The 13,902-nt window shown below is 45.6% G+C and overlaps 1 protein-coding gene across 4 annotated transcripts in view; it reads left to right on the top strand.

The window, feature by feature from the left end:
• Nucleotides 1–12,834, top strand: part of HECW1 (HECT, C2 and WW domain containing E3 ubiquitin protein ligase 1) — a 255,082-nt gene extending 242,248 nt beyond the window's left edge. For all 4 annotated transcript variants that reach the window (XM_029063053.1, XM_039911702.1, XM_039911701.1 and 1 more), the window contains 5 exons: nt 1,140–1,269; nt 4,229–4,375; nt 5,530–5,644; nt 6,204–6,402; nt 12,356–12,834. In XM_029063053.1, the coding sequence (XP_028918886.1) occupies nt 1,140–1,269; nt 4,229–4,375; nt 5,530–5,644; nt 6,204–6,402; nt 12,356–12,467 (703 nt within the window). In that variant the 3' untranslated portion in view covers nt 12,468–12,834. The remainder of the gene's footprint in view (nt 1–1,139; nt 1,270–4,228; nt 4,376–5,529; nt 5,645–6,203; nt 6,403–12,355) is intronic.
• Nucleotides 12,835–13,902: the final 1,068 nt, after the last annotated feature.

The following is a 13,902-nucleotide window of genomic DNA, read 5'->3' on the forward strand; positions in this document are numbered from 1 at the left end:
TTCCCCCAGCATCCTCCTCTCTTATTCCAGCCCTAACAGGACCTCACCAAAAGCTAAACAACTATTATCTGCGGAGGTCTTTCCCAGTAGCGTCAGCTTTGAATAATGAGTGTGGTTATTTACAGACAGTTCATTGCTAGTTTTCAGAGGGGGATGACCCCTCTTCTCCCTCTACTCCCTCTGCCACCCCCCCACCTTTACCTCTCTGCAGCTAAACCCTCTTTTTCCCTTTTTCCCTCTGCTCCTCCACCTCTCCCTTCCCATCCCCACAGCACCGTACTCGTCCGCTCAACTGTATATATTTTCACTACCCTATTTATTTTGTTAATGAATTGTACATCGCCTCGATTCTATTTAGTCGCCATCGGTTTTTACGAGATGTTCTTCCCCTCGACTCTATCGCCATCGTTCTCGTCCGTCCGTCTCCCCCGATTAGACCGTAAGCCCGTCAAACGGCAGGGACTGTCTCTATCTGTTGCCGACTTGTTCATCCCAAGCGCTAAGTACAGTGCTCTGCACATAGTAAGCGCTCAATAAATACTATTGAATGAATGAATGAATGCAAGAGGCTCAGTTATTCATGAAGGAATCATCTACAGCAAGATTGTTTTCAACTCTCAGTGCCTGAAAACTTCTTCCCATGCCATGCCGTGCTTTTCCATCTCTGGTGTCACCTATCTGCTGCTCCTTTTCACATCTGCTACGGCTCATCTGTCCCTTGTTAGACCCACTCCTTGCCTCCCTCAGTAAAGTCCTGAAAACCTTCAGGCTTGCTACTGTTTGAATTTTTTTAAAAAAAGGAAAGAAATAGAAAAACCCAGCAAAGCCTAGTGGAAACAGCACAGGACTGAGAGACATGAGACCTGAGTTCTAATCCCAACTCTACCATTTGCCTGCTGTGTGACCTTAGACAAGTCACTGTGCCTCAGTCTCCTCATCGATAAAATGGGAATGAGATACCTGTTCTCCCTTCCACTGAGACTATGAGTCCCGGGAGAGACAGGTAATCTATCCAACCTTCTCATATTCTGTCCACCCCAGCCCTTAGTACAGTGCTTGACTAGTATCAAGTGCTTAACTCTCATCATTATTATTATTATTGTTGTTACTGACCATTCTGCTTTTTTTGGCTCAACCAGGCCCTGTGATCTGAGCGACCTAGAGTATCTGGATGAGGAATTCCACCAAAGCCTGCAGTGGATGAAGGACAATAACATCACGGATATCTTAGATCTCACTTTCACAGTGAATGAAGAAGTGTTTGGACAGGTCAGTGGGGCTATTGCGGAGACTGATACCTGGATCATACCTCCCAGAGGAAGGACAGTGGACCTCATTCCTTTCACAAGTAATCTTAGGAATCTCCCCTAAATTTAAAGACTGTTCTTTTCTCTCCCTCTAACTTTTCGTTCTCTATTCTCTCTCACACCTCATTTTAGACTGCATAAACAGTTCCCCTTCTGTAAAAATTCCACTTTTCTTAGAGCAGTGTACTTAATAAGCTAGCACAACTTGCTAATGTCCTGAAGAAAACTTCCATAATCTGGGTTCCATCTTATTTTCAATGAATAAGGACTAAAGTATCACTCTTTTTGGACACACTTTGCTCTTTAGTACCTTCCAGAAGAAAAATTTTTAGCTCTTCATCTTTCTTTTAGTTCTTCCTAAATCATTCAATCAGTGGTATTTACTGAGTGCTTATTGTGTGTAGAGCCCTGTACTTAGTGCTTGGGAGAGTTGGTAGCCAAAGTCCCTGTCCTCAAGGAGTTTATAATCTAGCTGGGGGAGATAGACATCAAAATAAATTACAGGTAGGGGAAGGAACGATATAGAAATAGAAGAGCAATGTATGTCAATTCCCTAATATTTGCACTGATGCATTTGTACATTAATACACAACACAAACACGGTATACAGAATAGGTTCTCAAAGTGTCAGTGGGGGTGGAGGAGTCAATGGGAATGTAGATGCAGCTTTGACCCCCGCCTCCCCCACAGCCTGAAGTGTATAGACCCTGCTGGGAACGGGAATCTTTTTCGACACGATGGAAGGTGATGGTTGCACAGTGATTTTCTCAGCAGAGATGACAGCTGCACTCCAAGTTGGTCTGTCTGTTTCAGTGGTCTCCCTCCGGTGCACTGCTAAATTGTAACATTTAAGATTTTACTTCACCCTTTCTTTCCAAAGTCTGTTCTGCTGTTTCTGCTTCATACGGCCCCTTTCGATTTCCAAAATCTGGCTGCTCGGGTAGCCCGCTGCCATCCATTCCCCTCACATTTCCCTCCCAGAAAAGCTGTGTTAGTGTGAACAGTGCCTCAGTGCTTGGTGAGCTGATTATATCCAGTAGCCTCCACTGTTGGTAATCTTGTCCTGCCATATGATGTTAAGTTATGGCTCACTGGTGGTGCCGGTGAAACTGCTGTAGAAGTTACGGGTTTCCTCTGGGCCATATCCACGTCTCACGGCCATACGGAAGGAAATCAGGCCCTTCTACAGCTTTTTAAACTTTCAATTTGGTGAGAGGCACGATTCCCTGTTGTTACCAAATGCTGTCTATTAATCTTTCAAAAACTATGTGGGCCTTTTTGTTTCTGTTTTCTACTTCCCCTGTCCGTCCCTATATCATTGGATAGCCTACTAGGGATATCCTACTGAGAAGCAGCATGGCTTAGTGGAGAGAACACAGGCCTAGGAGTCAGAAGGACCTGGGTTCTAATCGTGGCTCCACCCCTGCTGTGTGCTGTGTGACCTTGAGCAAGTCACTTCACTTCTCTGGGCCTCAGTTCCCTCATCAGTAAAATGGGGACTAAGACTGTGAGTCCCATGTGGGAAAGGGACCGTGTCTAACCCAATTTGCTTGTATCCACCCCCCAACAATGCTTAGTACAGTGCTTGGCACATAGAGAGCACTTAACAAATACCACAATTATTATTACTACTGATGCTCACCTGCCTGAGTACTAATATTCACCCATCTGAGCATTCCCTTTGGAGATCTTAGAGGGCAACAGAACAAGTGCCTATCAGGTCCTTTGCCTGAGAACTGTTCCTTAAGAATCCACTTCCAGAAAAGATAGAATTTTAATTTTATTGTCCAACAGGTAAAACACCTTCAGATAAGTCATGTTTCCGCTGAGAGAATATGGGTCTTTTAGTATAATTAGGCTGCTGCTTTGGTAGTGTCATATTTAATTCAAAGGATAGTTAAATGTGTGTGCATATACACCTGCGTAGAGACTTCATTTTTCATCGTGTTCAGAGTTTCAAGTCGGTGGTGGCTTCCAACCATCCCTCATGTAGCATATTTGAAAGAGACAAAGCTTCTTCATCTATTCCTATCATCGCCTGTACCTATTAAGCACCTGCCGTATGCAGAGCAGTGCACCGAGCTCGGGAGCCTACGATAAAAGTAGGAATCAAGAGCCCGCGGGGAGTTGCAGTCTAAAGGGGGGAAGCTTACGGATCTAGCCACAAAAGGCTAGAAGAAGCAGCGTGGCTCAGTGGAAAGAGCCCGGGCTTTGGAGTCGGAGGTCATGGGTTCGAATCCCGGCTCCGCCACCTGTCACTTCACTTCTCGGTGCCTCAGTTACCTCATCTGTAAAATGGGGGTTAAGACTGTAAGCCCCACGTGGGACAACCTGATTCCCCTGTGTCTACCCCAGCGCTTAGAACAGTGCTCGGCACAGAGCAAGCGCTTGACAAACACCAACATTAAAAGGCTGAACCGTATGTATGTGCGTGGAGGTGTGTGTGCTGCTTTAGAACGAATGGTCTCAGATCTTTTTGACACCACAGGACAAGGAAGAAGGAAAAAGAGCAAGCACCTTAGGGACGCAGCACCCAGGAAAATAAGAAGTCGCTACTTATCCCCACACTTTAACATATAACAATTTCGGTATTTGTTAAGCAATTACCCTGTACGTGCCGAAAACTGTACTAAGTGCTGGAGTGGATACAAGATAACCGGGCCCCATATGGGGCTCAGAGTCTAAGTAGGAGGGAGATCAGGCATTGATTCCCCAGTTTGCAGATGAGGAAACTGAGACCCAGAGAAGTGCCTTGCCCAAGGTGACAAAGCTGGTAAATGGCGGAGTGAGGATTAAAACCCGGGACCTCCGACCTCCAGGCTCGTGCGCTTTCCACTAGGCTCCACTGCTTCCCTCCATACAAGCCACCCTGAAGCCGGCATCCTAGACGGGTCATCATTTTTGTTTCTTTTTCCTGACAGGTAACAGAAAGAGAGTTGAAATCAGGGGGAGCCAACACCCAGGTGACAGAAAAAAATAAAAAGGAGTACATTGAGAGAATGGTGAAGTGGAGAGTGGAGCGGGGCGTGGTGCAGCAGACGGAAGCGTTAGTCCGAGGCTTCTATGAAGTAAGTAACTGGCGGTCCGGGGCGGCAGGGGGTCCGGAAGCCATAGGGTGTTCTGCAGTTCAGGTGGCAGAGGCTCAGTGGCTCAGCTGTCCAGTTGTCCGGACTCTCAGCCAACTCAAGCCTCACGGTCAGTCTGTGTAGGGCGAGTAAGAGTAGAGTACCAATCAATGGCATTTATTCAGCACTATGTGCCGCACTCTGTTCTAAGCGCTTGGGAGGGTACGACAGAATTAGCAGCACATTCCCTACCCTCAAAAGGCCAACAGTTACAGGCACTGAAGGAATGGGGAGCTTTTATGCTTTATCAAATCCCTAGCCTGTGAGGATCTGGGAAATTTACAGAGAATAATAATAATGGTGGTATTTGTTAAGTGTTACGATATGCCAAGCGCTATTCTAAGCGCCGGGGTAGATACAAGGTAATCAGGTTGTCCCATTTGGGGCTCACAGTCTTAATCCACATTTTGCAGATGAGGGAACTGAGGCACAGAGAAGTTAAGCGGCTTGCCCAAGGCCACCCAGCAGACAGGTGGCGGAGGAGGGATCAGAACCCATGTCCTCTGACCACCAAGCCCTGGCTCAGAACAGGAAGCAGCGTGGAGTAGTAGATACAGCACAGACTTGGGAGTCAGAAAGACCTGGGTTCTAATCCCAGCTCTGCCCCTTGTCTGCTCTGTGACCTCAGGCAACTCACATAATTTCGCTGGGCCTCAGTTACCTCATCTATAAAATGGGGATTAAGACTGTGAGCCCCATGTGGGGCAGGGACTGTGTCCAACCCAATTTACTTGCATCTACCCCGGTGCATAGAACAGTGCTTGACACATAGTGAGCACTTAACAAATACCATTATTATTATGATGATGATGTCGAACTTGGTCACAACATTCTGAGGTTTCAATCCTGTTGCTCACGAAACCCCCCACAGTGAGTGTAAAACAAGTCAAAGAGCAATTTGCCTTTCACCATTGCTTCTAAGAAATGTATCTTACGGGCGACGGATGAAGACGTGCACAATCTCTAATGTCCAGCAAGGGAGCGGGAACCAGCTGCTTTCTGACAGAGCTGAAAACTTACTTCTTCAGGAAGGAGTTCCTGTCTGTTGGCAGTTCATGAGCTTCTTCCTGCACGTGTAATCGTAACTTGTGTTTCAGGTTGTGGATTCAAGGCTCGTCTCCGTCTTTGATGCCAGGGAGCTGGAGCTGGTGATCGCCGGCACCGCCGAAATAGACCTCAATGACTGGCGCAATAACACCGAGTATCGAGGGGGTGAGCAATCTATCAGCAAAGGCCATGGCCACCTGTCATCTACTTCCTTTCTTTATCTTTGACCACTGTAGTTGTAAATATTTTTGTTTGCCTTCCCTGATAGAGTGCACGCTCCTTATACGTAGGTACTGTTTCACTTCATCATACTGTAATTCCCATGAGCTTAGTGTATGCACCCCACTAAGAGGGCAGCAGCATGTCCTACTGGATAGAGCAAAGAGCCTGAGAGTCAGAAAGGGCCTGGGAGTCAGAAGGACCTAATTTCTAACCCAGGCTCTGCCGCTTGTCTGCTGTGTGACCTTGGCAGAAGATGAATAAGAAAGATGAATCAATAAAAACACAAACGCCGCCTTAGAAACACAAATTTGCTAACGGGTATATCTTATGAAAGCATCCTTTAACAGAAAGTGGAGTTAAAAATTGTACTGCCTTTTTGTCAATCAGATTTCGACGGGAAGCCTGCATATACATCTGTTGTCCTAGTAATGAGTTCATTCTCTCATATTCCCTTTCTTTCCTCATCTCCCTGTTTTGTCCTTGCTTCTCCCTGCCCCCTCAGGTTATCACGATGGTCATATCGTGATCCGGTGGTTCTGGGCAGCTGTGGAGAGGTTCAACAATGAGCAGAGACTGAGGTTGCTTCAGTTCGTCACGGGAACATCGAGCGTACCCTATGAAGGTTTCGCCGCGCTCCGAGGAAGCAATGGGCTGAGGCGCTTCTGTATAGAGAAATGGGGGAAAATAACATCCCTTCCCAGGTATGGGGGAGCCTGTTCCCACCCAGACAGCCTGCAAACTCTTTGGAGAGGGGAAAAGTTTGGATAGAATTTCAATAAACTTGGCTCTTCATAGTCATTTCAAGCCAGGTGATAACTTCTGGAACTTGTGGCTTTTGGAAACTGTTCTTGGACAGGCTCTGAGAACTGAAATAGGGCCTTAGACTCCTAGGAATGAGTATTAAAGAACACATGCGCACACAAGTGTGCATACTCTGTCTCTCTCTTCCTGCCCACCCCCTTCCTGCCCCCACAGGATTACAGGAGTCACTTAACTTCTCTGTGCCTCAGTTCCCTCATCTGTAAAATGGGGATTAAGACTATGAGCCCCACGCGGGACAACCTGATTCCCCTGTGTCTACCCCAGCGCTTAGAACAGTAAGTAAGCACATAGTAAGCGCTTAACAAATACCAACATTATTATTATTATTACAGGAGCCAGGCAACTTTTTAGGTTGGCCTTACTAATCAAGGCCAGTTTGCCAAATACTATTTGCCCAATCCAATAAATACCAGGACGCTAACCAGGTATACACATCTGCACAGGGGAAATCAAGACCGCAAATTCCGGGGGAGACTCGGGCTCTGTGAGTTCAAATTTCAACCCTGCAGTTACTTGGCAGAATAACCTTGAATGAGACCTTCAACCTCCATATGGAGATTTTAAATAAGTAACTTTTAGGTGCTTTAGTAAACCACCGTTGACTGAAGTCAGAAGGGACTAAGTGACTTGTCAGTGCAATAGACTGGTTTACTAAATATGTAATTGTCTTTTACATTTAAAGATGTCGTTACTGATGGTGAAATTGATCTATATGCTTGTGATTGTTGCTGAAATCAGTCTTTCAATCACATTCACTGTGTGTGGAACAGTATACTAAGAACTTAGGAGAGTACAATACAAAAGAGTCTGTTGAGGGTGGGGTGAATATCAAGTGCTTAAAAGCTATAGAGCCAAGTACCCAGGTTACTCAAAAGGGAGAGGGAGTAGAGGAAATGAAGGTTTATTTGAGGAAGCCCTCTTGGAAGAGATGTGATTTTAATGAGACTTTGAAGGTAGGGCGAATGATGGTCTGTATATGAAGGAAGAGGGAGCTCCAGGCCAGAGGGAGAGTTTATAAGCAAGGGGTTGGTGGTGAGATAGATGAGCTTGAGATACAGTGAGTAGGTTGGCATTAGAGGAGCCTAGTGTGTGGACTTGGTTGTAGAAACAGCAAGGGGAGGTAGGAGAGACCAAGCTGATTGAGTGATTTTAAGCCCTTGATAAGGATTTCTGTTTGGTCTGGAGGTGGATGGGCAGTACAGAATTGGCAGTGGCAACTCTATCCTGCATACAAGAAATATTGACAGGTTGTGGCGTTGCGCTATTTTCAGAAGCCGACATTGTTGTCACTTTTGCCTCTTAGTCTCACAATCCCCTCAGGACTCCTGCTCACAAAAGAGTCCTCCCTTTCTCTATTACAATGCACCAACCGAGCCGGTCTGCTGCAGTTATCCCCTAGCATTCAGCTGTAGACCACAGTGTGTGAGACTGTGCTGTCGAGAAATTAGAAAATGTCCTTCCAACGAGGCGCGAATGATTAGAACATGATGCGGTTTTACACTAGCATACAGCTTTGGAAAAGTCATATGTATGACGTGATTTCTCCTTAATGAAAGGAAAACTAATGTTTGAGGAGAACCCATGGTTTTTGGGTTTTCTTCAGACTTTCTGATGTTCTAAATTGCAAAGCAGTTCACAGTCAACTGCAAGACTTCTTGGATGTGTGGAAAGCAGAAGTCTTTTCCCTTTTCAGGAAGAGCCAAATGAATGAACCATTTAGTAATCAATCTATCAATCAGTAGTACTGATTGAGCACTTACTTTGTGTAGACCACTGTACTAAATGGTTGGGAGAGTACAGTACAGTCGGTAGAACCAATCTCTGCTCTCAAGGAACTTTCAGCCTATCAGGGGAGACACAGGTTAAAATAAATTAGAGGTAGGGGAGATTTTTGGAGTTTTGGAGTTGTAAAATCACACTATTTACACAGAATGGCTGGGGGAGGAACAGTAGGAACAGTAGGAAAAAGATAGAGGAGAAGAGAGAGAGAAAGAAAGAGAGACAAAGTCTTGCTAGTTCTGTCCCGCAGGGAGGATGATGAAAATCCCATCTGTCACTCAACCATGTGGGACAACTTCCGGACAGCAAGGGCAAGGAATGAAGCTGCCAACTTGACTCTGGCTCAGTCCTTTTCCAGGTCAAAGTGTCAGGAAAGGGCAGGAAAGCTTCTTCTTGCCCCAAAAGCTGTGCGGGAAAAACTAATGGCATCACCCAAAGCACCAGATCTACCCACAGAATGGACACCTATACTCAAGAGTCACATCTGCTATCGTGAGCAGCCAGGTCTGTCTCACAAGTCATGGCGGCTAAGCCCTGTTCTTGCCTTGGGACAAGTCTCTTAACATCTCTAGGCCTCGGTTTCTTCAACTGTAAAACGGGGATTCAATACCTGTTCTCCCTCTTGCTTAGACTGTGAGTCCCAAGTGGGACAGCGACTTTGTCTTTCGATGATGCTCATAATCTGTTGAGTTGAAAGAGTTTTCCGAAGGGTGGGAAGCAGAATACAACTGTACCGAAATCCCCGTTGCGCTCTCTAGCAATTTGGGATAGATCGAATAGAACTGGATCCAACTGTCTCCAATTTGTTTATCTTGTATCTACCACAGCACTTGGTGCTCGGCACATAGTAAGCACTTAAAAAATATGGTCATTATTATTGTTACTATTGGCTCTGAGTCTCAAGGCAGAGTAGGCTATTGGCCTTTCATTTTCTGATGTGGTTGAAAACCTGGACTTTGTGTGAATTGGAATTTAAGCCTGTGCACGTATAACGCCAGGAGTTTTACTGAAATCATTACCCACACAAAAACACATTTTGGACCAATGGCGTCACTTTGCATGAAGGGAGACTATAAGTTGTAAGGTAATATAAGACCAAGGCTTGCGCCGTATGGTTTCCTTGGATTTAAAGACCCTTGAGGGGGAGACACATGTATTACACATTTGTTGCTTTATGATTTTCTACCCATTTAAACATTTTATGGCCTCGTTTGAGTTTATTAGAGAAAGTGTATGATTCCCATAAGCAGTCTTTCAGGAACAGTTTAAAGGAACGCTCCTCTCTGTCACCAAGTCTCAGCGGGTTAGGTGTAAGGCGGATAGTTTAGGTGGATCATTCCACTGGTACAAAAGGACTTTAATGTTAGCAAGTCAGAGGCTAGTAAATGTCCATGGGCTTTTGGTATTTTCTTATCCATCTCTGGGATTTTGACATCTCTTCTCTCCCTTCCCAATCATCCCCTTCTCATCCTGTTATTCCCCCTACTTCCATTCTGCTTACCTTTCCCCCAGTCGTCTTTTTTCCTCCCTTCCCTGCCTTCCCACTATTCTTTTATAGGGTTGTTTATGGGTATTTTGATTTCTCCAAATATGTACAGGATCCATAGGTTACCATTGGTGTTTCTCTGTCCATGTCGGGGGGCTAGAGGAAGGGACAGGAGCAGATGAGAGGCAGATTGGGCACTCCAAAATGGAATTCAGCTTAGCATCCTATCACCTCTCAGGAGTCAATTTTAAGTATCGGCTTGCTCCCAAACTAAGAGTGAAAGGATTTAGTGACGGAAACAGTAGCTTGGGAAAAAGATTACTTTATTCTTCCTAGGATTGTGTCCCAGAATGGTGTTTGTAGGTTTCATGGAACATCACAAATAGACACAGGAACTGCTCAGTGAAGGACAACCTAGCTATGTAGGTTGTGGGATATGTTTTTTTTTTTTTTAGCTACACTCACAGGTGCTTGCACGGAGCATCACAGATAGCCCCAGGAACTGCTCAGTAATGGACATCCCAGCTACGTAGGTGGTGGGACATTGCCTTTTTTAGCTGTGCTCACAGGTGCAAATACAAATCATTGCCAGAAGCACCAACTTAAAATAAAGATGGCTGCCCAGAAACAAGAATCGTTGTCATCAGCATCGTAATAATTATGGTATTTTTTAAGCACTTACTGTGTGTCGAGCACTGGGGCAGATACAAGATAATCAGGTCAGATGCAGTCCCTGTCCCACATGGGGCTCACAGTGTTTGTATGAGGGAGAACAGGACATGAATCCCTATTTTACAGCTGAGGAAAGTGAGGCCCAGTGAGGTTAAGTGACCCACCCGAGGTCACACAGCAGGCAAATGGCCAGATCTGTGCTCTTTCCACTAGGCCATGCTGCTTCCGTATCATCATCAATAAAGAGTCATTACTATTTCTCCTATCCCTGGTTTATTTTAAAGTTTGTCTCCCCGACATAGACCATAAGGTCCTTATGGGTAGAAATCGCATCGCCCTACTCTGTTGTATTGTGCATTCCAAAGCATTTAGTACAGTGCTTTGTGCGCAGCAAGTGCTCAATAAATACCATTGATTAAGGTGACACAAATATCACAGTCTTCAAGAAGAAACCTTCCTAGAAGCAACAGTGGCTCTGGCTGCTCTCCCTGTATCCAAGAGCTTCGCAGGAGTTTTCCTAGACAGTCACTAAAAGGCATCATGTGCTCTCAGACTGTAAATGTGGCTCCAGACCCAATTAGGGCACAGCGTGTGTGATCTTTAATAATCATTTCATATTGAGAAGCAGCATGGCCTAGTGGGGAGGGCACAGGCCTGGCGGTCAGAAGGTCATGGGTTCTAATCCCTGCTCTGTTGCTTGTTGGCTGTGTGACTTTGGGCAAGTCACTTAACTTCTCTGGGCCTTAGTTCCCTCATCTGTTAAGATGGGGATTAGGACTGTGAGGCTTATATAATAATGTTGGTATTTGTTAAGCGCTTACTATGTGCCGAGCACTGTTCTAAGCGCTGGGGTAGATACAGGGTGATCAGGTTGTCCCACGTGAGGCTCACATTCTTCATCCCCATTTTACAGATGAGGTAACTGAGGCACAGAGAAGTGAAGTGACTTGCCCACAGTCACACAGCTGACAAGTGGTGGAGCCAGGATTCGAACCCATGACCTCTGACTTCCAAGCCCGGGCTATTACCATTAAGCCACGCTGCTTCTCTATATGGGACGGGGACTGTGTCCAACCTGATTATCTTGTATTTAAACCAGTGCTTAGAACAGTGTCTGGCACACAGTAAGCACTTAACAAATACCATAATTATTATTATTATTATTATTCATCTGAAACAGATCAAAAGCTCCTCCCTTTAGACTAAGCTTCTTGTGGACAGTTAACTTGTTGTGGGCAGGGAATGTGACTTTATATTGTTATATCGTACTCTCCCAAGTGCTTAGTACAGTGCTTTGCACATAGTAAGCACTCAATAAATCTGATCGACTGACTGACTTCAGTGCTCTGCACACAGTAAGCACTCAGTCAATATCATTGACTGACAAGAACGTATCTCTCCGCTCTGTTGCACTGAACTCTCCCGAGCCCTTAATACAGTGCTCTGCACACAGTGAGCACTCAGTAAATTAATGAAATGTACATCACCTTGATTCTATTTATTTGCTATTGTTTTAATGAGATGCTCATCCCCTCGATTCTATTTATTGCTATCGTTCCTGTCTGTCCGTCTCCCCCGATTAGACCGCAAGCCCGTCAAAGGGCAGGGACTGTCTCTGTTACCGATTTGTCCATTCCAAGCGCTTAGTACAGTGCTCTGCACACGGTAAGCGCTCAATGAATACTATTGAATGAATGAATGAATGAATAACTATCACTATTTTGGAGGACTGACTAATGGGTGCCTTGTTTAGGGTGGCTGTTGGTTCCGGATCTTTTCTCGATTGAAAGTATCCCGTAATACATCCAGGGATTCTCGGTGAACCTGCTCACCCCAAAATCGGTGAGGTAACAAAACCACCACGAAATCACAAGTCTGTCTTTCCCCCTTTTCAGGGCACACACGTGTTTCAACCGCTTGGATCTGCCACCGTACCCATCGTATTCCATGCTGTACGAGAAGCTGTTGACAGCAGTTGAGGAAACGAGCACCTTTGGTCTGGAATGAGGAACTTTAGCCCCTTTGGGTATTTTCCTGGCTGATGATATTTTGCTCTCTGCACCACCTCCCCCCCACAACTGTCCTTTGATTTTTGTTTCCCATGAGTTTCATTTTCCAACCAAATCAGGACTGACAAAAGCTGTGCATGAAGAACTGCCTTCCTCCAAATCTAACGTCCGGGCTTTCCTCCTCCATTCTCCAAGGACCGCTAGCCTGTATGCAATATTAAAAACAACCGTTTCGAGGTCTCTCTGTATCTCCTCATACCTCCATTATTAACGATGAAATGTGAATGCAAGTTATGCTACACCTGACCAAATGTTAATGAATGTTTACTTCCACCTGAACCAAGTAAAGGACCGACTAACATCAAGCATTCCAAGCTTTTATACGTCCACGTCTTCTGAGCAGAGCCACATTCTCTCATAATTTCTAACGACCGACCCCAGGACTGAGAGTTGGCAAACAGTTCCTTTCTCCCACTCTCTTGCCCCTGGGTGCGTTGCTCACTCGAGGGGCGTGCGTTGGTGAAACTGAAATTTTTATACATCAGACTCGCGACCCTCCGTGCATCAACCTCGTCACTGGACCGGGCTCAGATACGTGGTGCCAATAAGTCGTTTTCAAACCGACGACAACAGAACACACCTGTCGACGCAGTGCAAAGCAACCCAGTGATTGTGATGATTGTGACTGGCTGGTACTGAAAAGAACTCACACTTCAGAGTTATTGAGGGAATCCAGGAGGGAGAGGAAGGAGATGGGAGCGGAGAGGGATAGCTCTATTTTCAAGCGATCCTGCAACAAGCACAAACTTGTGCCCCTCCCCTAAAAGATGTCCCTCGATGTAGCATAAAATATAAAGCTCCCATCCCCAGACCCGATATTGTAGAGTATGTAACGAGGAAGAATGTCTTATTCTCATTTTAATATGTTTATATTGTATTTTTTGATTGCCTTTATCCACTGTTCCCTCAGAAACGCGAAGTCTAGAGACAATCCCATGACCTAGATTTCTGAAGCCAGGTATTCCTCATCGGGTTGGAATCACTTGTTCCCTCTTCTCCTCTCAGTTGTCCTTTTCCCACTGAAAGCAAAACTCCTCGATGTCAAAATTGGATCGGCACCTCGCCGAGGGACCATATTAACTGGGAAGCTGCAGAGAATGATGGTGCTTGTTAGGGCTTAGAGGGGATTTAGGACTTAGAGTCCCCCTCCCCCCACACGCACACACCTCCTTAGTTTAAGAGTCGTATCAGTTCCTCCTGGTACAAGGCCCGAACATCTGGGAGTCACATAAAGTCCCAACCCAGCAAAGATCTGAAGATCCAGTTGCCTTTTAGGTCTCATCAGAATCCAGGATCCTTTCACTCTTTGAAGTCCAGAAGACAATTGCAGGATCTGATGTAGAGCAAAGCTCTCTCAGTAACAGGTTTTTGGG

The sequence above is a fragment of the Ornithorhynchus anatinus genome, chromosome 4, assembly GCF_004115215.2.
Source record: "Ornithorhynchus anatinus isolate Pmale09 chromosome 4, mOrnAna1.pri.v4, whole genome shotgun sequence".
In the NCBI taxonomy this organism is placed as follows: domain Eukaryota; kingdom Metazoa; phylum Chordata; class Mammalia; order Monotremata; family Ornithorhynchidae; genus Ornithorhynchus; species Ornithorhynchus anatinus.